Genomic DNA, 26,593 nt, shown 5'->3' with positions numbered 1-26,593 from the left:
GGAAATGGTAGAGGTTTAAAAAAAAGAAAAAAAGATAGGGCCAAAATGTGTCCATAATATAAACCAGACTATCATTTCCCAGTATGGCTTTATTCATTTGGTTTTATATTTTTACGACAATTCCAAATCTATAAAATTGCTGACTCCTATACTAGTGCTCAGGATTGGTGGCTTGGGTTCTAAGAAGAGATAAGTGAAGATTACGCCCATTCATGAATCACTGTGTAAACTAAGAGGTCCACCAAAATTTATCTGGAATTGTAGGCGTGTTTGCAGTTAATTCATCTGTGACGTATAGGTGAACACCTTGTACTTCAATATTCACAAAAGATTAACTTCATCTATAATCTAGTTAATTCGCTTAGACCTGTTGCTCAGCAGGAAATAGTTGGGGGTTAGAAGTTTCTTTGTTATGACCTACTCACAACTCTAATGTATTGCTCTCTTATCAAGTGCACCTACTCACCTGCTCACACTATGGGCTTTGGGCTGGCTCAATCTAGACTGTCCCCCGAGTCTTTCTACTGATAACATCACCTAATGAAGCCATTTACTTTTTCTGCCAAATGAAAGACTAGAGACAAAATTAAGTAATGATTTTGTTTTCATAAGATTTTTTTGACTAGTGCCCTCTTAACTGAGGAGGAAATTTTTGTCCAATTGAAGTAGCTTTCCCAATGAGGAAGTTTAATGTAGCTGATGTGTGGACAGAGGGTCTAGACTTTCCCCCCTCCCATCCTATTCCACCCTATAATGCACATCTTCAAAGACAGAGGCAATTAGGAATTCATTAATGTCGCTCCCTTTTCTGTTTTCATGCACACTGGTACAGTTTAGGTTTGTACAAGAAGCTTCTTAAAACATTTTTCCTGATGGTTCTCCTCTTTCTTTCAGAAAATCCATGGAGCATGTGCATCTACATAAATCACTAGCGAAAACTTGTGCACACTGCGTCATCAGTCATTTTCAGGCATCAATTGCATCCCTTCTCTCCATCCCTCTTGGAATTACAAGGGGCATCTCAAAGGAGAACACCTCTGTCCCAAGCACCACTGCCCAGTCCAGTGGTTCAATCCCAGTACTGGTCAGAAGTGCCTGTGGCTGTGCAGGGCAAACATCCACACGGGGATGCACTGCTCCGGGAAACCCCCCTGCTTCTCCTGGCCCAGCACCACCAGCCCACTTTTCTTAAAGAGACTCTGGAGGATGACCATGTCCCGAGTCACGCTGCTGTCGGAGAGATCGAAGATGCAGCCCTCCTGCGCCACGTTGTCCTTCAGGATGATGATGCCATTTTCCTTCAGGCCATCTCGGCACCGGGAAAGAAAGGCAAGAAGGTCCTTATCAGTCAGGTGTCCTACAGGTGGGGCCAAGTAGATGGAAGACAGGATGAGACGGTGGACAGGGAGAGAGGGGAGCAAGAAAGAACAGAGGGCTAAGAATCAGGAGACCATTCATCTGCTCATTCATGAATCAATTACTAGTGTGAATTGTTTTAGTTCCAGCAGGCTTTGAGAATTTAGATGAGGGCACTTACCCTCTCTGAGGGGGCCCAGTTCCCTGTGACAGAGCCTTCCTACCTCATGGGCGTGAGATAAATTATTGCCATTCCATGGGTTCCTTCCATGTCCCTCCGACAACCCCACTCTATCATAACTTATCTGCATGTATCTCCTACACACACATACACACACACACCCCAAATCTAATTCACTGCTGTATCAATTCCTGGAGATTTTGTACTAAGAAAGTCTAGTTCTGTCAATAAATGGGAATTAACTACTTGGGGGCCGACTTTTTAAAGTTTTTCAAGGATTTAGATTGGTCGAAAGACCTTCCATCTCCAAGGGTGGGGCTTAATAAGCTTGTACAGAGGATGTTGGGAGAGAAATCTGGAGGACCAGAGCTTTTGGTGTGTCCAGCTGCCAGCTAACTATTATGAGCACAGCTATATCAGGAACTCCCTTTCTGTTCTCTCTCCTTATCCACAAAATTTCAAATTAATCCCCATTGTTGTTTTATCTCATTGGGAAAGGGAGAGGAGCAAATGCTGTGCAGGACTAACCAGAGACCCACTGAATCCAGATGACATCATATCTCCTGAATGCAGGTGTGAATTCTTGCAGGCTGTAGCAGTGATAGCTTTCCACCTTGTCCTCTCTGACTTGCAGGTAGGTCTGGGCTTCGAGGAGGAAAGATTCCATCATGTCCACCAGTTCCACACTGCTGAAAACCGGCAACAACACATGCTTGCTGACCCTTCCTATCCCAGAGCCGCAATCCAACGCGCAGTCCGTTCCAGCTTTACCGGGCCCCTGCAGAAAGGCACTTTGTGGAATGCTTTGAGTACAGATACCCATCCAGGGGCTCGGCTACTCCAATTAACTTTCTAAATCAACTTTATTAAGATCAACTTTAATCTAATAAAATGCACCATCCTTTTTTTGTACGCTGTATGGTGGGATCACATTTCATTCTTTTTCCATGTGTGTCCTGTTATTGCAGCATCATTTGTTGAAATTTTCTGCTTGTTTGGTTTCTTGTTTGTTTGTTTGTTTTTGGGGGAAGTGCATGGGTCGGGAATCGAACCTGGGTCTGGCTGACAAGAATTATACCACTGAACTACCCTCACACCCCCCCAAAATGCACCATCTTAAATGTACACATCAATAACATTTGACAAATGTCTGTGTAACCACTGTCATAATCAAGAAACAGAGAATTTGACTACCTTTTCCAAAAGATCTCCAAACATTTCTAATTGTACTTTCCTTTACTTTGTCCAAATATAGATCTTTAAAATAATTGCAAAATAGGATTTTTTAAAATAATATATTAGATTTGAAAACTTGGTCATTTTCTCCCCCAAGAAATGGGCCATTGATAGACTGCTGGGGCTAGAACCCACAATAACTCCAAATTTGGCTTGAGCCCACACCTAGACGGCCCCACACTACAGATTATAACTTTGAAAATAAGAAGCAGTGAGAGCCTTTCTGAATTTTTAACGTTACTTTGAAAATTCACTTCAGGGGAACATTTCAATCCATATGGAGATTATTGCAATTTTATTCCTTAAAAAACTGATTAAGGGGGCTCCTAATTATCTGCTCCTCCTGTGTGGATGGTAAATTTTGGAACCCAAGTGGAAGGAATGGGAATGTTCCATTCTCAGATCAGGATCATACTTCAAACCCAGCCCTAATGCACACAACACTTTCTTATTTCACATGCATAAATGGTGGTTTCAGCAAAGTCTTCTTTCATGCTGAAATTGGTTTTTGCTTTTGTACCAGAAACTACATGATTTACTGGGCATGAAACCCTTAAAATTGATTTTTTTTTAAAGTGGGTCTGTACATTACATTAACTGGGAGCATGGGAGGGGGAGAGTGAGGGAGACTCAGCCAATACAAATGTTCTCAAACTTAGTTCTTTAAAGTAAAAGAAAGTATTTTCTGATTTATAAAGATTCAGCTGGTCTAAATTATTTTGTCATAATTGTGATGGTTGCTGAATAGGTTTTGTGCTAGAAATTACAGTAAGAAGATACTTGAAGTTGCCAATTAAGGTCTTAAGGAGAAAGCCTACTCTTGATTTCTCAGGAACTAAGGATTAAAAATAAAAACATTTGGCTAAGGATCAAAGGTGAAGAACAAGATGAAGGAAGCACTGGAAAAGCTGCTTTTCAGTCCATCTAAACAGCCTTCTTTTTAAAAAGAAAGGTAAAATGAAGAACAAAAAGTAGAGCAATTATAGCTTCTTTTTAAGTAGAATAATAACGATCATTATTGGGTGTCCCAAGTTCTCCACATCTCTAATAACTATAATCATTGAAAGAACTTGGCCTAAGATAAAGATTATTAACTCCATTTTGCAGATGAGGAAATTTAAGTCTCCAATATCACACAGCTAATGGCAGAACCAGAATATGAGCACAGGATTGTCTGAATCCACAGCCCTACATTAGAGATGTCACCCCAAGTGACAACTCCGATTCACTTAGTAGTCTCTGTGTGATGCTGTGTAGCAAAGGATTCTAGGGTTTCGTTCAGACTCAACAGGAAGAAGGGCTGTGATTGATCAGTAATGTCTCCCTTGGCTATGGGAGGGGGAAGTGATGGTACACCTGCCCTGTGTTTTCCACTCCTACCTACCCATTGCTGCCTCCCTTGTTCATACACTATAAATTAAACTAAATAAATTCAGAAAAAAAACGTAGGCTTGGCTTTAAGTGATGAAGGCTCTAACACAAAGCAGCTACCAAGTAAATTCAATACATGAACAAGATTGGGGGAAATTATGAGGAGACTATTTTCAGCTACTGGAAATTTCAGCCATTACTAGAAATTTGCGTGTTCAATTATAGATTATCACTACCACTTTTTCATGTCATTACTTTTCCTTAAAATCCTTATTGGGTATGTTTCATTCATTATTAAAGCAAATGGTCATAGAAGTAGAACTGTGGAACAATTAAGCAAAGAGACCTTAGAGATACAAGCCAGAGGATTTCAAGAAGATCCTAACAGCCAAACTCCTTTTTCTCAATGAACGGATAAACATTAAGCTGCTCTGGTTAAAATGAGGCAAGACTTCATTCACTCAGCCTTCTCATCATTCTCCAGGGAAGCCCTCAAAATTCTCAGCAAAATCCTAGAGAACTACAAACCAGAATTTTTAAACTACTGATGTCTACTTCCACAAATTTTTCCAGATAAGGAAATTTAGGCCTAGAAAGGTGAAATGTTTTCAGTAGAAGGCTCTTGAGAATTATCTTCCTCTAATTTGCACTTTTCACCAATTTAGATGTATGCTATCTGACTACAGATGTTCTTGAACAATGGTCATTTACAAATACAAAAACATACCTTTCACTGAAGACCTGCATACCTCTAGCATCTACTGCCTAGTTTCCTTTCCCTCATTTCACTCTGCATGGTTGGCACTGTCTCCCATCTCCTGACATCATACTTCTTTCTCTGTCTCTCACACACATGCAGGACCTCTGAGAAGGGATATTTACAGACTGAGCTCAGAGACCTCTTGCACCTGGTTGTCAACACAGCTGCCCAGAATGTGATTGCATTGAAATCTGATGCTCTGCTGCGAAGGTGACCAAAACTACATACGTTGTATGACTTAAAAAAAATTTTTTTTACCTAAAAACATTTAATGTATCACAAAAATGTGGTTGAAGCACACAGTTAAATTCAAAACTAACATGTATGTTTAATAATAGGGCATTATTAACTAAGAAAAGGTAGAATTTGACTTGCTCTCAGTACATCCATATAATAGTCTCTGCAGGCATAAAATTTGAGAGAGTAAATTACTAATTAATTTTTTAAAATTAGTAAAAATAAATGTATTTCAGAAACTAACTATGCTAAGATCTTATTGGAAAAATTAGAAGGCTATATTCCAAACGTTAATAGTGGTCATCACTTCACAGAGAGATAAATACGTGATTTTAAATTTCAGCAATAAGCATGAACCATATGTAATAAGAAAAAAAAAGCTGAATTTATTTTAAAATGATTTGATGGATTAGTTTACATAGCCCAATCAAAAAGGACTATCCCATTAATTTTTTTATTTTAATTTTAATTTATTGTCATATTTATGGATTCATGTTAATTGTCAAAATACTTTCAGGAATTTCATTTCGCTTTTGATGCTGTCTATATATATTGTTTTATTTTATTTTATTTTTTTAACATGGGCAGGCACCGGGAATTGAACCCAGGTCCTCTGGCATGGCAGGCAAGCGTCCTTGCCTGCTGAGCCACCGTGGCCCACCCTATATATATTATTTTAAAGAACACTATTTTAAGATCATGTAGTGTAGTTTTAAACCAAAAGGAAAGTGCTTCATGCCACTGTATGAAAATCATGAAATCTAACAAGTTAGATAAAGATTTATTAGACACAATTTCTGAGAAATGTCAAAATTCATCATTGTATAATGATGAATTTTATAAAATTAATTAATTAATTAATTAATAATTAATAGTAGTCAATTGATTACTTTTTATAAATTGCTGCTTCCCCCACCCCCAATTAGAAAGCTAAACTTTAAGGAAAGTTAGCAGCTGTGTCATTGACATCATCTTGGTATCATTTGTTTATTTGGTAAAGTAAGCATATTTGCAACAAGTTTAAATACCTTTTCCCACTGTCCCATGTCACTAGTGTTGAAAGCAAAGCAAAAGTTTAAATTAAACAGTCTGCCTTTTCCCAGTTGACACAAGAATAAATCATGTCAGATACTCATATTCCCTCACCCCTCGTTTCTTGACCTGGATACCAATTTAGCAGATTATTAAGGTCACAGTTCCAAAATATCATCTCTTAAAAAGACCACATTTTTATTTGGTTAGAGGTCACATCTTCACAATAAGCCTGGTCTACTCAGAAGAACTCCTTATATTTATTTGAAAAGAGCAGGCTGCCTCTTTTCCAACATAAATATGCAAGCTCAGGGCTGCTTCCTTTCCCAGGTCTGTGTGCTTATGGGCTCTGCCTGACCAGCCTCCCTGTGGTCAGCTTGGAATTTCACACAGGGACAAGACAGCTGGATTACTAACCAAGCTTCTGAAATGCCAAAGCTTCAAAGTCGGCCTCACCGTGAGGCAAGCAAGGGGAATTACTCAGGCCAGACAGGAGAAGAGTTAAGGCCAACGGTCCATCAAAAGAAAAAAAAAGCAGGAATTTTTCTGCTTGTTGAGACAAATGGAAAATATAAGTCATGGTTAAGAGCAGGGAGTTTCCACAACCATAAAAGCAAAGCTAATAACCATGCTTACCTCCTAGAGTTGTTGCGAAGAATAAATGAGATGATGCTTAACCCACTGGCTGCTTAGCAGAGAGACAAGCCATCTCAGAATAAGCACTCAGTGAAATCAGTCAGTAACACTGACTTGGAAATATTCCTGGTAAACCTGACCTAAAAAATATAAACAGCCATTGCCATCATCTCCAGCCTCCAAAGCCTTTAATGGTTACAGCTGATATCCAGATACTTTGGCCTTAGGGGGTTCCCTATCCTTTTCCTATTTTCTCTACTGCCAGATTCTAGACTTAAAGGCACTCTGTGTGTCCAGGTAGGTGGGAGGTGAAGTAGACCTCAGCTTAACACAGAGATATTCTTAATATGATGCTTCTTAGTAGGTTGCCAGCTAAGCCTAATATTTATAATATTTCCTTTATAAGAATAAAATGGGCTCTAAATTCCAAGTAGGTGGCTTCACAATGAATTGCAACAAAATTCATTTGCAAATTAGGACTTTTCATCTTCAGCAGGAAAAAAAAAGCAGCTTTACTGTATGGATTAAGGTTATTCTAACTGTATTATGCTCCTTTAAAATAGACTGAATACATTATATGAAAGCCTGTTACTACTACTAATAGCAATAAATTCGATCTACTGAGTAGTTAGCTACTATCACTAAGAAACCACTGATGTGTAGTAACCTGTTTGATCCTCATATTATCCTAGGGCATAGGTTCTATTGTTAACTCAAGACATAGGTGAAGAAACAGAGGTTTAGTGCATTTAGCAACATGTCCAAGACATTAAAATGGTGAAACAAATTTTACTCTAGAGCCAAAGGTTTTGGCCCTTGTCCATTTACATATGGACCGAAAGTAAGAAAGGACGACAAGGGGATCACAATGCCAGAGTACAAGGGGATCTCATTCATCTTGAAATTCTTTAGATCAAGACAAAGTCTGATTATGTATAAAATTATCAAGGGATCCCACTGTCCTTATTTTAAAACTAAATATAAGCAAAGACTTCCTTACTGCACCAAATTTTCATTGCAGAGAATCAATAAATCACCCAAAGATCCCAAATGGTATGATTCTTCCTCTATCATCTGGGTATTAATTGTTCATCTGGGACACTCAACAAGAAATGTCTTCTTAATGCCCAAACTGTAACATCAGCACCGCTAATTCACTCTTCCCTGTCACATATGAGATGAGCTCACACAAGGAGGGCAAAGCGCCAAATGGGATAGACCAGTGGTTTGCTGTGACCCATCCTTTCTGAACATTTAAAGTAGGATTTCAGGCTGCATTCTTGGCTAAGCATATATTTTTTAATGGACTTAAAACAACCACAGAAGCGTGTGAGTCTAATATTTGCAAGGACTTTGCCTCCTCATCAAACTGCAGTTGGATAACTCACCCCAATAAATTTCCTGAGAAATTCCCGAGAGTCCTGGATATCTGGGTTGGACAGTTCAATGAAGTTCCCCATCATACCCTCTTCTGTGGCTGGTACTTCTTGGTAGAAAAGTTTAGCTCTGGAGTAGAACTGCATCTCGCTGTGGATAACTTGGCTTGTCAAAGCATACAGTCTCACTAAAAATGAAATATTGTTATTGTTTCTTAATATTTATATGACAGAACAAGCTAAATTGAAGTACTGAATTTCATCCTAGAAGCCATGAATTTGTACTGTGGAGGAAAGGGCACTGTGTTTGAAGCCAGAGCTCTGGATTTGAGTTCTGGCCCAGTGACTTCCTTGCTATGTGACCTTGAGAAAAGTTCTAACCCCTCTGATCTTTGGAGATCTCATCTATAAATCACAATCTTATGGCATTTGTAGCCATATAAACCTCAGAGTATTGCTGTATAATAAAACTTTCAACAGTTTTTGCCACAGTAGAATAAAGAATGTCATCAGTTTCATGGTGAGTTTTTTCTTTGAGTTCCAAATGTTTTATGGAATTTTCTCATTAATCCTGACTTCGAATCACAAAATAGATTAGGGGTAGCTATGTTTTTCTATCTTCCTTAAATAATATAAAATCAAATAAATTTTTGTATCAACTTTACAGGAATATATTTATGTTCCATCTTCTGAAACTATTAAAAAGGGATATAATATTTGTTGAGAAGTTATTTGTACCAGGTAGTGAACTAGACACTTTTGCATATAGTATGCTATTTAATTATTTCAGAATTCCTCTGAAGTATTGTTTTAAGGCATTTACTTTTAGCAAAATATGTGCTCCAAGTTCTGAAGGATAAATGAAAGTGCATTTAGATGTGTTTTGTATACCAAAATGCACCAATGCATATATAAAGTATTTTCACTAGAGAACATTCAAGAGGAAACACAGAAAGTGAATGAAAGACAGGAACATCTTTTAGAGATTACATGCATGCATTTGTCTTCCCTCCCTCCCAGTAATCACTGATAATTATTGCAATAGACTAAATCCATGGCAGTGAAGTAAATGAGAGGGCATCACTGATAGAGTTATGCTTTTAACAAATTTCTGGAAGACAAAACACAGAATGCACAAAGCTGAAAAAGCTGCAGTCAACAATAGTTACAGGAGGAAGCTGCATTCCAGGCTTAGAGTCAACAGGGCACAAACGTAGGAATGAAAATGGGAACTTGAAAACAAAAGAGAGTTAATCAAATGTATCTACAGAACAGCCAGGTGAGGGGACAAGCAATAGGCAGCACAGCAGCAATACTAGGGATGGGGTTTGAGTTGGAAATGTCTCTTAAAAACATATATATAATGTAAAGAAACTGCCTGGGGAGAACTAGACCAGAGTTAATGTTGGGATCCTAGAACACTACTTATTTGACCATATAGAAGAGTCCAAGCTCCTCATCTGCTTGCATTCATTAGAGCTTGGTAAGGTCTTACCTCCATATACAGTTTTCCCACCATCCTTTGTATTCAGGGGAAAGGTATATAACCAAGGAAACCTTCAGTTACCTAGAATCACTGACTCTATTGATCCTTTATTCCTAAATATAAACAATTATTTCTAAACACATGAGGGAAAATAGCAGAGTGAAAGAAAAAGATTGAGATAGACAATCAAAAGTGACCCCAAAGGAAATAGAAATAACTCAGGAGATGGATGAGAATAAAAAAAAACCCTCATATATCCCTGGAGAGATATGATATATTGCACCTATTATCAAAGACAAGATGCCAGGAAAACAATAATTCAAAGAACAATAAAAAAAATTCTTGGAAATCAAAGATATGGTTACCAAAAACTTTAGAATATAAAGCTGAGTAAATTTACAAGGATATAAAAGGATATAAAATAAAAAGACAGATATGGAAAAAGATTAGAGCTATAGAGAATTAATTTAGGAGACCTAAAATCAAGGGAATTAGAGTTCCAGGAAAAGAGAACTGAAATGGAAGGAAGAAAATTATTTATTAGATAATAGAAGAAAATTTTCCAGAACTGAAAAGGAATTATGAAGTCCAACAAGTGCTGAGCAGCATGGATTTTAAAAACTGAAGCCAAATTTACACATATCCTTAGGAAATTTCAGAAAACAGTGAGAATAATGAGAAAATCCCAAAGTCATTTAGAGAGCAAAAAAAGGGATTGACTTTCAAATAGGACTGCCGATTTAGCAAATAGGAAAATAAGATACCCAGTTATATTTGAGTTTCAGATAAACACTGAATAACTTATTAGTGTAAGAATTACAGCATAATATTTGGAACATACATACACTAATAAATTATTTGCTGTTTATATGAAATTCAAACTTAACTGGGCATCCTGTACTTCCCCCTGCATTCAAAGGACTGGAATCATGCTTATATCACAGATCTCATCAGCAACATTGGTAAATAATGGAGCAGTATCTTAAATATTCTGAGTCTTATTTTGAACCTAAAATTCTAGACTCAGGCAAACTACTCATCAAACATGTAAGGATAAAATAAAGATTTTCAAACAAGAAAGGACTTAGAAATTTTACCTCCCATGGATTCATTCTTTAGAAGTATCTTCAAACTATATTTCAGTCTAATGAGGGCAAACATCAAGAGAAGATGTGGGATGAAAGACCATGAAATTAACCCAGGAATCCATTGAAAAGAAATCCCAGGCTGACTATTTATCATATCAAGAGAAAAATCAATACACATTACAACAGAAGACACAGGCTTCAAAAAATATTTTTCAAGATGTGGAATGAAATGAATTCCAGGCAAAAAAACAAAGTAAGAAACAGAGCTAGAAGTGATATTCTAATAAAGGATGCTTTTTTATCTCAACCAATAAAACTAAATGATAGTTAATAGCTCAAAGAAAACCATAAATGGTACAAAACGATAAGATCTGAATATGAAGCAAACCAAAATATGAAATAATTTTGAGTTGAAAGAAGTGAAAAAAAAAATTTCACCTAACCTTGACTAAAAATATTTTCTTCAGGTGACACTGGGATTGTGACATTGAACCAGTGTATTACTTGGCTCTAATTTGAATAACAATTATATAGTGCTAAATTTTGATTTTAAAAAGTTAAAAATCAAATAAACACAACTTATATTTTTATGAGTATATTTCATCTATGGGGCTAATCAGCATTTCCCAACTGTCAGACATTGGATTTAATGTTTTGACCTGAAGAATTATGAATTTGCTCAAAGGAATACAATAATCAGTAAACAGGTACATCATTTTCTGGAGACTACAATATTATTTATTATAGCCCCCACTATATTAACTATTATACAAAGATTGCTATTAAAACATAAAAATTTTAAGTATTACTAAATACACAGAAGCTTTTTTACCCTTTGCACTCAAATTAGCTACTGATTGGGTAAATACAGCATAAAAAGGAAGGTTCTCATGTTTAAAAACATTGGGAACCACTGATCTATACCAATCTCCCTTCCTCAGCATTTGGTAAAATGTGTACACAGCAGGTGGTTGAATAAATGCTTATAGATTCTGCAGGAGATGACAAAAATGAAGCATCAGCATCCCTAGAATATAACCATTCCAAATTCTTGTTGCCAGTACACCTGGCTAAGAAATCATGGCTCGTAAGCGCACACAGTCTGCCCAGAGTTGACTGCTGCTCTGGACTTACTGGCAAGCCACAGCCTCGTCCTCTCCTTGATCCAACCAAAGCAGCATAGCAGCCACACTCATCATCACCTGCTTAAGTCAACTAGTTGGTGGAGTCTATTAAAATACTTAATCTGAAAATGGGAATGGTCCATTATGCCAGAACCATTTAGACCACAAGTGAATGCCAAGCTCAGCAGGGGTCAGACTCAATAGGTGGGCTTTTATGGTTATGGGCTCATTTTCACCTAATTGACAGGAGCATTTCACTAAAGATATATATGAGGTGTCATGGCTAGCCCCAGGTTCTCCCCTCCTGATAGCTCCTGTTATGGTATGAGTTAACTCAGATAAGGCAACCAGTCATTAGACAGTGCCTTTTAGAAATACATCTGGTGGCTTGTGTTAATAGAATTGTGATGTCTCTGAAATTCAGGTCTCTAAAAAAGAATAGATGCTCTACTAATTCTTGATATGGTATGGTCCTTGATTCTTGACCTATATTATAAGTTGAATTCCCAAGGACCATCCAAGTATTTACTTGTTACACACAGAAGAAAAAAGTAGAGTATAAGTTGATTAGTTCATTTACCCTGAAGGAGAATAAAGATCTTGTGAACGTTTTCAAAAAGGTGAATAACCAAGAGTACTCAATGAAAGACACTCCATCAATGATTCAGTTATTAAGCACAATACAACATACAGGACCAAGAAATATAAAGCGCGATCTTTATTTATGGAGATTACAATCTACTAAGAGGGTGTAGCCATTGCTACATGTCCAAGGAATGGTACCTACTAACAACAATTGCCTTTTTTTGTAAAAAAAAAAAATTGAGAAAACAGGATAATCATTTAAAATAGATCTGAAAACATATAGTGACCCAATATCAGAGAGAAGTTCAAAATGTCCAGGCATTATTACTTAGTTTACCAATAGGGTGGGTTTTCCTGACGGGCAATTTTGTTATTAGCTAAATGCTTATTTTTGCTGAGTATCTTTTTTCTTTTCTTTATTTTTCCTTTTTTTGAACGGTTGAATGTACCTGTTTAAGCCTCTTTCTTCTAGCTGATAGACCTGTTAACTGAAAATTGATCTTATAATCTCAGAAGGCATATAGACTAGATTTAGAAATTAAGTTTAAAATGATTTGAGACAGAATGTTGGATCAAATTAGCCCTTTATTTAAAAGAGCAAAAGCTTAATTAAGAGATGACCTTATGAAGGGTAAGACCTTCCATAAAAGAGATTCACAAGTGAGCCCTTCCCAACAGGCATTAAAGAGCCAATGGTAAAAAAGAAAAGAAGAAAGGAAAGGAAGGAGGGAGGGAAGAAGAGAAGTGAGTGTAACCAAGAAGTTAGGATTTAAGGAATGATTACGATTATTGAATCACTATATAGATATTCCTTCTTACTTTCTGATAGAGTAGACAGAGGGAAATGCCTGAAATCTTTGAGCTGTAATTAAGCTGCCTTGATCTCTGATAATGATTGTATAGTCTTTATCCTGTGCCCCTGGAATTGTAAAAACCTCATGACTAACTTTCACTTGTACCAGTCTTTTGACTTTAGAGTCCTATAATCACTAAAGACAGCCCACCAAAAACAGCCCCTAATGTTTATTAATGAAGGGTCTTGGGTCAGCCTAGAACTAACTCACCCCAAATCCAAAGTTTTCTTGATAAATGAAATCGGATCTAACCAACATGGGCCTGCCTGCATGTGCAGTAGCTTAGACATTAACCTGTAAATCACCTATGTGTCATTATAACACTAAAAATCATACCCATCATCATATTAAGGTCGCCATTTTCTTACATTCATTCTGTAACTAAGCGTGTAAGCAATCTGTGCTTGCTCAATAATTAGATTACCTCGAATTACATCACTAGAACCATTGTGCTCATTATCCTAAAACCTGCTCATCTTTTGATGCTATAAAACTATCAGAATTACTGCAAGTTTGGAGAGACAGATTTTGGGCCAATCAGCCATCTGATCTCTTGCTTTGTACCTATTAATAACCTCTTTCTGTCTTTGAAATCCTGGTGTCTAAGGAATTGGTGGTCATTTGAGGGCATCAGGTAAAAGAATCCAACCACCTTTGCCCAGTAACAGGAGAAGAAAAGAAGGACGGAGGGAGAGAAGGAGGGAAGAGGGAGGTTTAAGCCTATATCTTAATTCCTTTATAATCCCAGAATTTACCATTAGGCTTAACATATAGTAGGCCTTCTATGAATGCTCAAAGAACCATCTAACTTTTGGTTCTTTGGATGATACAAAAGTTCAACAAAGTAAGAGGCTATATATAGGGAAAAGCTTACATGACCACATAGAAGTTATATCTTTGGTATAGTTTATGGAATATCTTCCAACAGGCATACCCAAATAATAACAAAAAATAGCAACTCTCATTGTTCAAGCATATATATATATATATATATATATATATATATGTAGTACATTTACTAAGCATATATATAACTGAATATTCAAGATAAAAGTTATATATCCATTCTGCACAAGGAGAAACCAAGGCATCAAAAAATCAACTAAATTGTCCAAAATACTGGGATTTAAATCTAGGTCAACTTAAATCTAAAACCATATCTCATACATCTTACACTCCATTGTCTGAAAATAAGTCTGCTAAAGAAAATAAACCATCTGATTCTTCATTCTTTTAAGTAGGAAAATGATCTGGCAGCATTTGCATAGCCAAGGTAACAACAAAAATTTGAAAATGAATTGTGCAACAGTGCCTGCCACGGAGAGAAGATCAATTTGAAAAAAAATGTTAATAGTTATACGGTGAGTTTCACTTGGAAGTATTTTGTAAGAGATGTTTTATTAACTCTGGGTTTTAGCTGAAATAGCAAAAAAGTAGCCAGAATTCTCAATATCTCCCTCAGAGACCAATTCTTCTAAAAAGGGGTAAATGAAAGAGGTAGTCTAACATATAGTAGGTACCTCCTTCATGCTGGGAACTATGCTGGCCACTTTCATATCATCTTTTCACATCAGCTCTTTTTAACCTCACAATGATCCTGTAGGACCAGGATTATAATCACCATTTTTACAGACTGAGCAATAAGAGAATCAGAAAAATTTAGTAACTCGCTCAATTTCACACAGAAACAAACTGTTACAGCCAGGTCCTAACCTGTACTATCCAAATACAAAACCTTTGCTTTTTCTCCTAAACCACATGGAACCTTTGTAGCAAGTATGAAATCAGATAATGTTATCCAGGAGCAATCGATTCTTGCTCAATAACATGATTAATAAATATTTATTGACTTCTCTCTGTGTACTTAGAGATATGCTCTGGATAGCACTGTGAACATCTCTGAGTAGGGTCGTATACACTGGTATACAACCTGGATATTTACATTGATTTTCTTTCCTATTCTACTTCCTATTGGCTTCCAAATAGCCACCTTTTGGAAAACTCCTTCACTCCAAGCTTCCAATTTAACTTGGGCTGGTGTAACTAGATTATATGAGCCTACTCAGTAGTCTGCCTATTTGGTAGATCATCTCAACAGAAAGGCAATGCTTTCTGCATGGACGATGTTTTCTCTTCCTATCCAATAAAAAAACACATGGTATAACTTATTTGCTGCCCACATTACTCAAATATCCCCTTACATTGGGAGGCAGTGTGATAAAATAGTTAAAGACAGACGCTGGAGTTAGACTGCCTGGGTTTTAATACTCCTCCACCATTTACTAGCCATGTGATCTCTGGCAAGTTAGTAAACTTCTCAGATACAATGTGGGGAAAATAATAGGACCACCTAATAAGGATGTTGGGAGGATTAACTGAGAAAACATATGCAAAACATTTAGAACAGTGATAAATTTGTTCCCTTCTTTTGGTGGAGATCTGCTGTGTTCAATTACGGAGGTGAATCTTTCCATTGGAGGCTCTCTATGTGCAGTTTTTGCTCTTCCACGGAGGGGAGAAGGAATCAAAGAGTCTCCTCAACCACAGGGCTTCCCATAATGACCCGAACAACAAGCTCTCTTTGTAGACCCTACAGGAAGTGTTCCCCTACATTTTTGGGAGGGGGGCACGGGCAGGCACTGGGAATAGAACCCGGGTCTCCAGCATGGCAGGCGAGAACTCTGCCTGCTGAGCCACCATGGCCTGCCCGCCCTCCCTGCCTTTTTGAAAGAAGGGCTTTATTTTAATTTCTGTGACGTCTTGAAATCACTGAGAGTAGAAAAAGCCAATTGTATTAGTCAGGGTTCTCTACAGAAACAGAACCTACAGGAGACATCTGTAAATATGAGATTTATAAAGTGTCTCACACAACCAAGGGAATGCAAGAGTCCCAAATCTGTAGGCTAAGCTGCAAGGCGGGCATCTCCAATGATGGGTCTCAACTCCACAGGAGAGGCTGGCTGGCTGAAGAAGCAAGGAAAATTCTCTCTTCTCCTTTAAAAGTCTTCACCTGATAGGATCAAATCTAGCTGATTGGATTATCTATCTTGCAGAAGACACCCCCTTAGTTGATTGTGGATGTACTCTGCCATAGCTGCAATCAACTAACTAATGATTTAATGATCCAGCCTTATGATTTATCAACCAGCCATGAAATATGCTTGCAGTAACGATTAGGTCAGTGCTTGCCTGACCAGACAACGGGGCACCATCACCTGGCCGAGTTGACACCAGAACTTAACCATCACACTAAGCATAAAACTCCTTGGGGATGCTGGGAATGGAGCACCTCTGCTAGTAAGTTTTATTTCCAAACTTAAAAGCATGATATCCATTGCAACCTGAACACTCTCATATATTGAATTTAAGTAAGTGCCTTTTATAATGCCTGTTCTTGAGAGGGATGCTTTAGACTTTAAAAGAGGCCTGGCTCAGAGGAAGGGAAGGAAGACATCAAAAGTGATTGAGCATTTACTAATTTCACATATATTTCTGCATTTAATCCTTCAAACAGCCCTGAAACTTTATTTTATTTTTTCAGCCCTATTTTGAGGAAAATGTTGCTTAGAGACTTTAGTAATTTTCCTGAGGTCACTTCTCCAGTAAGTAGCAAGTCAAAATTTGAACCCAGGATTGCAACAACCTACAATTCGTTATTATAAAGGGACGCTTCATTCATTCAACAGGTACTTATTGAGCTCTTTCTATGTACCAGGAACTATGGTAAATGCTAAATATATGGATGCAGGATAGGGCAAAACTGATAGGTCTTTACTCTCACAGAATCCAGAGTCCAATAGAGAAACTAATATATGTAAATAAATTTCATAAATATACATTTTAACAAAATCAAGAGTTAAGCAAGTTAGATGAAGGTTTGGGGGGAAACCTTCTGATTGGATAAAAGTTACACTGGCAGACGAAACATATATGCAAATTCATTTGAAGAAAATAACAGTGTTTGATTGAACATACATACATACTTTGGAGTATATAAAAGTTAGGTGCTTTGGAGTGTATAAAGATAATAAGATATGCTCTGAATCTTTAAGGAGCTTATAGTCTAGTTGAGGTGCTTCTGTGTCTGTCACGAGAAGAAAAAGCTATAAGAAACATGAGTATTCACAAAGCTGGTCAGCTTCTTTCCTTGCACCCCTAAATTAAAGCTTTGGAGGAATGAGAGAAAGCTATCTGTAGATCTGCCTCCATAAATATTCGAATCCTCTCCAACGCACAGCACAGTACTTTATATTTCATACGATTAAATTTATCAGATGAAGAAATGTCTGGTGCTTATGTCACTAAAAGGTAATGCTTTGCCCTTGTGGCAGAGACATTTACTAGTGACCAAATCAACATGTGCTACTCTCACATTCCCCGTCATCTTTGTGGTTAGGCATGGTTATATGGCTAATTGTGGGCAATGAGACTGTGAGTAAATGTAGTGGATGTTTTTCTGGGATGAAGTATTCAAGAGCTGGAAAACAAAGTGTCAGCACCTCTGTACACCTGCCAGATGGTGGGGCCCCTATCATCCTAGATTCCTGAGTGCCTTTGTTGGAGCATACCACCCCCTGCTCCCCAATCATACATATTGAAAATGCTATAGCAAGACTAAAAATAAATTAACTTTTATGTGTCAGACCACCAAGATTCTGGGATTAATTTGCTACTGCAGCATAATCTAATCAATCCTGACTAATATAGTCCCAAATTGTCATCCAAAAAGAGGTTTTGTGGATAAGTCTAACTCTTTGACTCTCAAGGGGAAAGTAATGCCTGAGTTAAAACATCAGGGTCAGAAAAAAAATTCGCAGTACCAATTCATGGAAAACTGCAACTAAGTCAAATGGAGTCAAATTTTGCTTAGAATTTACTAAAGGTTTTCAAACTGTGTTAATGGAACCCAGTGGATGCTACTGAAGTGCTTCAGAAGCTACTGGCGAGATTGAGACGATAGACCAAGGAAAGGACATCGCCCCAGTTCAACTGGAAAAGAGTCACTTTTACCTATGTTTTACGTTGGACTTCCAAGGAAGATTTTATTAGCCAAAAGGTTTGCCTTTCAATAACAATAATAATAAAACTTTGTAAAGATTGGAGATTATTGCCAAACAATCAGAAAGTTCACAAAGGAAAAAAATAGATAAAATCAAAATGACTCTTCAGGTAAAAAAAAGGATTGAGGCCAAATATAAATTATAGTCCACTTGTCCCAAATCAATTTTCATCTGATTTTCAGGAGATACTGTTTTATTACTTTTTAATTCACCTTAAGCTACTTTCAGAGATTAGTTCTTTGCTCTAGAGCAATTATTTTTAGAGCTTGGCAATCGTCTGCTCCTTAGTGAGTCTCTTCTCAGTTATTGTAATAGATACCCTTCTCCAGTCCAATGTAACCAAGGCACCAAACTACTGTCACTAGATGTGGCTCAAAGAATGTCTCCAAAAAAGCAACGCTCCACCAATATATGAAGCAAAAATGGTCTCACCTTCCAAATGAGCTGTTCTAATTTTTCCATTTGGATAGAGATATGATGCATTATATGTCCTAAAATAATTACTTGTGTTCAGCATGATCTACCAGAAAGAGCCTGATTTTGGGTTCTTGCTTTGGTATTTCTGTATCTAGATTTGATCACATTCTCTCAGATTTTTCTTTCCCTAACTTGAAAAACCAAACTGGGGGCACAAAGGGTGGAAGGAAAAAACAATGATGTTTACTATCCCCTAGTGTGGCCATGAGGAGCAAATAAAGATGAGAAGTAAAAAAATTTTTTGACAGGAAAGCAATATAAATATCAGGTGAAGGTATTTGTATGTCTGGAATTAAAGATCCCTTCAAAAAATGTGTTTATGAAAAGAGAACCCTGGTAGGTTACTACCACCTAGTTTCTTAAACAATACTAGGAATTAATGTAGCTCCTTCCAGGTCTGGAAACCTTTCCCCATATCAAGTACACAATGAGGCTTTCAAACAACCTTAAGAAAACAGGCTGGGGCTGATACTCAGTGTTCCTGCTTTCATTGGGAAAAATATAAACCAAAGGGGGTTACTTCACTCTTTAATCTTAAGTTATTTCCTTTTCAGTGCTGCTAAGAGTGCCCTGAAGTAACGACTTTCACAGAGGGTGAGAAAAGTAGTGTAGACAAACCAGATAAGACTTCTTAGCTCTAGTGTCCAATTCCTTGAAAACTGGAGCAAATAACTAAAATATAGACAGAGTACGGCTCCATTTTTTTTCCTGAATAACCAAAACCAAACCAAAGTCTGCTTCTTTTAAGCTCTCTGACTGCTATGGTGACTCAGGAAGGCCAGAGGAATGAAGTGAACACACACACACGTGTGCACAAGCACACACACACATAACAAGCATGCCTTGATCAATCATTAGTCTTTTTAATAAATTCTCACTTGATATACTACATTACTACTGCTTTCATCCTTGAGTTACCTATTTGCCCAATACTAAATTTTCAACAAATATTTAAAATGCCCTTCACAATTCCAGAAATTAGTTTCTATAAGCCCGATACTCAAACAACCAACATGCAGAGAAGCAAATCACTGCCTGAGAATGCGCAGATGTCCAAAAATAGAATCCCAGAGTTCTTACTCCATAGGCAGCATTTGATCTTCATGCTCTCCATAAAAGAATGCCATTGAAAGAGTTAAGCAAGCCCAGGCATGACTTGTGGGCACAGTTGTGGGATTTTTTTTTTTTAATCTGAAAAGGGTCCTTGTTCTACATTCTCTTCCACAAGCTCTACAGCCTCACACAGAATCTTCAGTCATTTCTTGTCCCTTATCCAGTAGCTCTGACTCACTTACCCAAGGGAATTTTTTCCAGCAGGTAGAGATAACTCAGGAAGAAGTCATGGCAAATGGCTTTGTGAAGGATAAAGGACATGCTATGTCGACAGAGTTCATCGTCGGTCTTCTGCCAGCGGGATCTAAAAGCAAAATGTGCTCCCAAGTGGGCCATGGTAAAGGGGCAATAATTATTCCTATAGGGAAAGGAAGCTTGCCTGGCTATGGCTTTGAATTAGCCTTCTCTCCCTACACAAACGTGAGACTGTCATTTTAAACCAGTCCCCTGTCCATCTAAGCTTTTGGACAGGCCATCACGGGGTGTGGGGAGGAGGAGGAGCAGACATGGGAGGTCAGGCACTTGGCACAGCCACTGTCTGATTGCTGGGGCAACACCACTCCAAGCCAGTGGGTGCTAAGTAAAGATGAAAACAGGCTGAGCGAGATGCTGCTTCATCCAGGAAAAAGCATGCCTCCCTCCTCTAGCTGCCACTTCAAAGAGGCACGCACACCGGCTAACACCCTGAATATTTGCTTTAATTTGATTCCTAAATTGGAGTAGCTTAATTTCCATTTCAAAGGGTTGTGAATATTTTGGAGGAGATCCTGTTCCCTGATTTCCATCACTCCTCCTGGGACACTGAATCCTCAAGTTACAAGGACCCTTCAAAGTCATCTTTGCACTCATTCCTTTCATCAGTACAGCTTCACCCAAATGAACCCAACACAGAGATGAATGCGTGTTTCCCATTTTTAAGGATCCTCAAGAGAAGCAATTATTTGAAAGCCCATTTTGTTATTAAATACACCTTCTCTGTCAGCAAACCCTTCATCTAGCTTGTTCTAAACACCTAATCATGCAAGCTCGTCTTCCACTCTCTATAAATTGTAGATATGATTTTACTATAAAGTATATTCAGTTTCCGTACTGGGTATCTTCTGAGTGTCCCTCCAGACCCACTCTCCACTCTTTCACCCTAGTATGAGTCCTGGGAGGCTGATTTGTATTGATTAAATCAGTGGATTCCCTTGCTTGCTAGCTTCTAGTTGAGTTCAGTCAATGGGTAGTGCCCCCAGGAGGTAAAAGGAGAGTGAAGTCAAGGTATTTATTCCTGTGTCACTCTCTCCGTGGAAGGCTGACTGCCTTTCTAGTGGAAAGTCATAGTTCTCACAGGGGTTCTTCTCATACAAATACCCTCTTCTGGTTCTGAAAAGTGCCCCCTCCCCTTACTGCTTCAGGACCAGGTGTAGGAACGTGCCAGGCTGTTACAAGCTCTGGAGTACTGCACCAGAACGTGCCCACACTTATAGTTCCTTTTAAAACCAGCCTCAAATTCCCAATTTGTGCAATCTGTTTCCAGCAGAGACCATAACTAATTTTATCTCCCAAATGTTCCTAACAGGAAAGAACTCCACAACTATTGGCCCCATACCTGTGCAACCACCACCCCACCCTCACAAACATTCACACAGTCACAAGCACACACATTACAGGAGGTGGTTTCTAAGATGGCCTTAATGATCCTTTGTATAATCCCTGTCCTTGAATGTAAGTTGTATTTACTGACTCACCTTTAAAGAATAAAATATGGCAGAAGCAATAGGATGTAACTTTGAATATTAAGTTATAAAAACAGTGTGGTTTCCATTTTCAGCATCCTCATGTGCTCTGAGGATTGCTTGCTCTGAGGCAAGCCAGGAATCACATTGTAAAGTCTCTTATGGAGAGGCTTGTATGGCAAGGAACTGAGAACAGTCTCTAGCCAGAGCCAGGGAGGAACTGAGGCGCAATCTAACAGCCCAGGAGGAGCCAGCCAGGAAGAACTGAATCCTATCAAAAACGATGTTAGGGGGCGGGCCGCGGTGGCTCAGCGGGCAAGAGTGCTTGCCTGCCATGCCGGAGGACCCCGGTTCGATTCCCGGCCCCAGCCCATGTAAAAAACAAACAAACAAACAAAATATAATAAAACAAGAAAATGTTTAAAGATGTTTCCCTTTCTTCCTCCCTTCCTTCCTTCTCTCTGTCTTTCCTTCCCTTCCTCCCTCTCTCTTTAAAAAAAAAAAAAAAAAAAAAAAAAAAAAACGATGTTAGTAAACTTGGAAGCAGATCCTTCCGTAGCCAACAGCTTGACTGACACCTCACGAGAGATCCTGAACCATTAAGTGCCAGCCAGATTACTGACCCTCAGACTCTATGAGATAAAATAGATGGTTTGCCTTCTAGGAAGATGGCAGAGTAGGGTAGGCTGAATTCACCCCTGCTCCATAGAACAAGATAGGGGATAGAGAAAAAATGACCTGACTGCAGTCCCTGGGAGGGAGTGATTGGAGAGGGTCTTCAATATCTCACAGGGAGGGAAGAGGAGGGAAGACCAGGACAGGGAGAGCAGGGTGGGTCCGATCACCTGTGCTGAGGATAAGCAGTGGCACACAGGGAAGTTTGGATTCAAGAGAACTGACCATCCCTCCACTCCAGCCTGCCTCAGCTACTGGCTGGGGAAATCTCCCTGTGAAACTCCACAGCCAGAAGCGACCGGGGGAGCCCCAAAGTGGGCCTGGCCATCCAGTGTGAGAAGCGGTGCCCCCAGGTGTTGAGAGAAGTTACCTGGATGGACACCGTGAAGGTCCATCCATCAGGTGCTGTGAAGGGTGGATCCGCTGGGCACCAGATGCTGGGATCAGCTGCTCCTTGGATGCTGTGATTGGCTCCCCCATCCCACATGCTGGAACTGGCTGTCCCTCCACTGCACACCCGGAGCAGTCTCCCACAGTACATGCCATCTTCCAGAATGCTGCAGTCGGGGAGGGGCAGGCCTGAGGAGAGGAGGGGCCTCAGGAGCGCCACCAGCTGGGAAGAAGCGTAAGTGCAGCCTGTCAAACTCCTATCTGCCTACATTTTTTGTTTTTATAAATATATTTTTTATTAGTAATAATATTTTTATTTTGTATTGATTTTCATTTTTTATTTTTTTATTTCTTTTTGATTTTTTTATTGTCTCTCCCTTCTGTGGGCACCAGTCTGAGTTCATTCCCAGTACATCTTGGGGTATCTCCTTCTGACTTCATGCCCTACTACGGTGAGGTGTATATATTTTTATATTTTGTATTTTATTTTGGGAATGGTGCATGGACCAGGAATCAAGCCCAGGTCTACTGTGTGACAGACAGGAGTTCTGCCACTGAACTACCTATGCACCTCTGCCTACTTTTTCTTTTTTAAAGCAGAAAGTAACTAGTTTATTTTATTGTTGACAATTGGCATGTTATTATCTTGAAGACAATCTCATAGAAACACATTGGCTTTACAGACAAAAGATACATCACTAAAGTATCCTGTAATAGACCACAGTGAATAGAAACGTAATAACTCTGAAGGAAAAAATAAGATCTTCTGGTGATAGAAAACTTTCAAGAACAAATAAACATACAGTAAATGCAAGCTTCCACTTTATTTTATTAAAAAACAAAAATCACCAATTCATGTAAAATAATTCAAAGATTAATTTCCAAAACGCCTGACACACTATAATGTATTTATGCAGTCTATTATGTAGTTTAACTTTTGGACTAACTCAGTATTAAACACCCAGTATTTCTGAGGAAGCTGTTGCAAACACAATCTCTGAGCAAAACAGTCACTAATGTTCCTCTTTTTTAATGACATAAAGATGTAGCTCATTTAGTACTACTGTGTCAAATCTTGTTTCATTAACAGCAACTGTTTTTTCAAGATCTGGCCTTAAGTCCATTTTTATTTTTAAAATAAAGAACTTTATTATTTGATTACAGTTAATGTTGAAAAATGGAAAAATACAAAGAAAATTAAAATTATCCAGTATACCACCCCCCAAATTCATTACAAAAGATTATATATATTTCTTTCTAATACTTTTGTATGGTTACATAACATTTTAAAACAAACATGGTACTGTAAAATGCCTTCATATCCTTTTTCCACTTCATATTACAAAGCAACCATTTCTTTAGCGCCTTAAATATTCTGTGAAAATATGATCTTCAGCTGTCTACTCAAAAATCTATTATAGATAGATCATAATTTACTTCAATTGTTAGATATTCAGATTATTTTGAATTTCTGCTATTATAACTAACACTATACTGAACATCTTTCTTTGCATGTAACTCTCTGTATGCATCTCTAATAGCCTTTTAAAGTAAAATATGTAGGGGTAACGGTTCAGAGGGTATAAATATTTTTGGAAGCCTGTTGATTCGTTTTACCAAGCTTCCCTACAGAAAGATTGCACTAATTTACAGTCACGCCAATAAATAAGCAAAGAGTCCTGTTTCTTCTCCATATTCCTTGGCAATATGGGAAACTGGGTGTTATTGGTCCCCAAAGTATTGTTGCAAACTTGTGAGTGTACAGGAGGGATGGGGATGATCAAACTTCTTGTCTGTATTCCAAATTGTAAGATTTTTCTACCTGTATACTGGTCATTTGTTTTTCTTCTGGTTTTTGAAGCAGCCCAAATCCTGTAGGAGGAATTGCTAATATGTGCAGGTTCTTATCCTTTTTATCACATGTTCTTCTTAAGTGGGTAAGGGAAAGAAATCTACATGGATTTTCCATGTTCTTTCGAGTCAAGCAGGAATTCCTGGAATGACTAGACTTATAAAATCTTTACTCTTGGACAGCCATGCTATTTTAATGTCTTGGTGATAAAACAGAACACTGGGTTATGTTCTTTGGTGTGTGGAGAGTTTCCAACCATTCCACAGACCCTCTCTGAAGTATGGTTGTGTGGAGTAAACTTTTGGCTTTATTTGCAATGTTTTTCAAGGTCTTTAAGACCCCATTCACTGAAACCACTTCCTCATGCTCCTTCCAGCAATCATAATCTGTTGCCATGGTGATTCTTGCATAGCCAATTCTTGCTTCCTTAGCAAGAACCACCTCTAGAACTGTGATCATATTGATAATCTACCTCCCCCCCGCCCCCCCCCCCCCGCCCCCTCAGGTACGGAACATGAAGCTTTCTGCTCAGGAGTTCAAATGAGGTTCCTCAATTGTGACCATTATCCCCTTTGAGTGATACCAGAGTCCTAGTTTCTTAGCAGTCTCTATGAGGACCTCTCTTGGCGCAGAATGGCTCATCTATTGGAATATGACACACTTTCCTGGCATGGGAACAACTTCTATTATAGATGGTCTTAAGACAGTTCTGTTGATGAATTGATTGATAAGGACATTATTGCCAGACTGAATCTCCTCCTTCAAGGAGCTACAAGCTATGATCACTATGACATGAGCACAGCCCTCCTTCTTCAAGGCCCAGATGTTCACCTGGTAGTTGACTTTGGAAGTCATGATGGTGTGCTGCCTCCCATACCTCACAAGAAGGATACAATCAACATTTTTTAACTTCCCCCAAATCAAGGCATCGGATACCTTGCCAAATGGAGTAACCACATATTTTTTCAGTTCTTCCTTCTAAAATTTCTGGCTCATTCAGGTGTGTTCCATCAATTACTCCAATCTTCACAAGTGTGGTGACAGTGCCTGAGGCCATGTCCATGGAAGGAAGGTGCGGCACCAGGAAGGAGGCATTGGTCAGAGAGTGCACTGGGATAGGTGAGTTGGGAAGTGAGAGAGGGTTCCAGTATGAAGTGCATGAGTTTTCAAGTGCACACTGCAGTATTCCCCTGCCTAGTTTTTAATAGACCCTCAAGTAGAATTGCACCTCCTACATAAGATCTGAGTCTTGGTTTGGTGGGAAATTACTAACATACCAAGTGCAAAACAGAATTTTCAATGCAAAACCAAGTAAATACAAATCTTCAGATGAATGAAGGAAACCAACTTGCAAAATAACCTTATTAAGAAAATCAAATACCCTGAGCACAACAGAAAATCAGAAAAATGTGGACATCCAGGTAGAAATGGCCCAACCAAACAACCAAACCAAAATTCCATAGGAAGCGTTATACGAGAAGGTAGGGTTTAACAAATAAATGAATATGATTCCTGAATCATTAAATTGGTATTTCTTTTAGTCTTAGTATCTTAGAGTAGCTAGAACTAAAAACTTAAAATTGTGGAATTGTAACCCATACTAAACTCTGAAATCTGTTTTACAACTAAATGGTGTGCAGTGTTTTGAAATTTATTGCTTTTTTTGTATATATGTAATTTTTCACACAAAAAAAGTCATCTCTGATGATAAAAAAAAATTTATTCCTTCTAGCCTCCTGTGTTCTGGAGCAGCTAGAAGGAAAAATCTGAGATGATGGTATATAGCCCATGCTTGGAAAATTATTGCTATTTCCTTTCTTTGCTTTTACAATAAAAAAAGTTAGGAAAAAAACCACAGGAGACACAGAATATGGAGCAATTACTAAAGGATATTTATGAAGAAATAAAGGAAACCAGGAAGACACTAGAAAAGCATAAAGAAGAATTAAAAAGATTAAATAGAAAAATGGCAGATCTCACAGA

The 26,593-nt window shown here is 38.3% G+C and overlaps 1 protein-coding gene and 1 pseudogene across 1 annotated transcript; both read right to left on the bottom strand.

Annotated features, from left to right (window-relative positions):
- Positions 1–960: 960 nt before the first annotated feature.
- On the bottom strand, positions 961–20,402 carry NTMT2 (N-terminal Xaa-Pro-Lys N-methyltransferase 2). The gene is made up of 4 exons (XM_077155743.1): positions 20,155–20,402; positions 8,198–8,373; positions 2,066–2,315; positions 961–1,357 (listed from the first exon to the last, which is right to left on the bottom strand). The coding sequence occupies exons 1-4, from the start codon at positions 20,306–20,308 to the stop codon at positions 1,086–1,088; spliced, it is 852 nt and encodes a 283-aa protein (XP_077011858.1). The 5' UTR covers positions 20,309–20,402; the 3' UTR covers positions 961–1,085.
- Positions 20,403–24,802: 4,400 nt separating this feature from the next.
- LOC143678835 (S-methyl-5'-thioadenosine phosphorylase pseudogene) lies at positions 24,803–25,667 on the bottom strand (annotated as a pseudogene).
- Positions 25,668–26,593: the final 926 nt, after the last annotated feature.

The sequence above is a fragment of the Tamandua tetradactyla genome, chromosome 4 (assembly GCF_023851605.1).
Source record: "Tamandua tetradactyla isolate mTamTet1 chromosome 4, mTamTet1.pri, whole genome shotgun sequence".
Taxonomy (NCBI): domain Eukaryota; kingdom Metazoa; phylum Chordata; class Mammalia; order Pilosa; family Myrmecophagidae; genus Tamandua; species Tamandua tetradactyla.
This window is presented reverse-complemented; position numbering and strand designations above follow the sequence as displayed.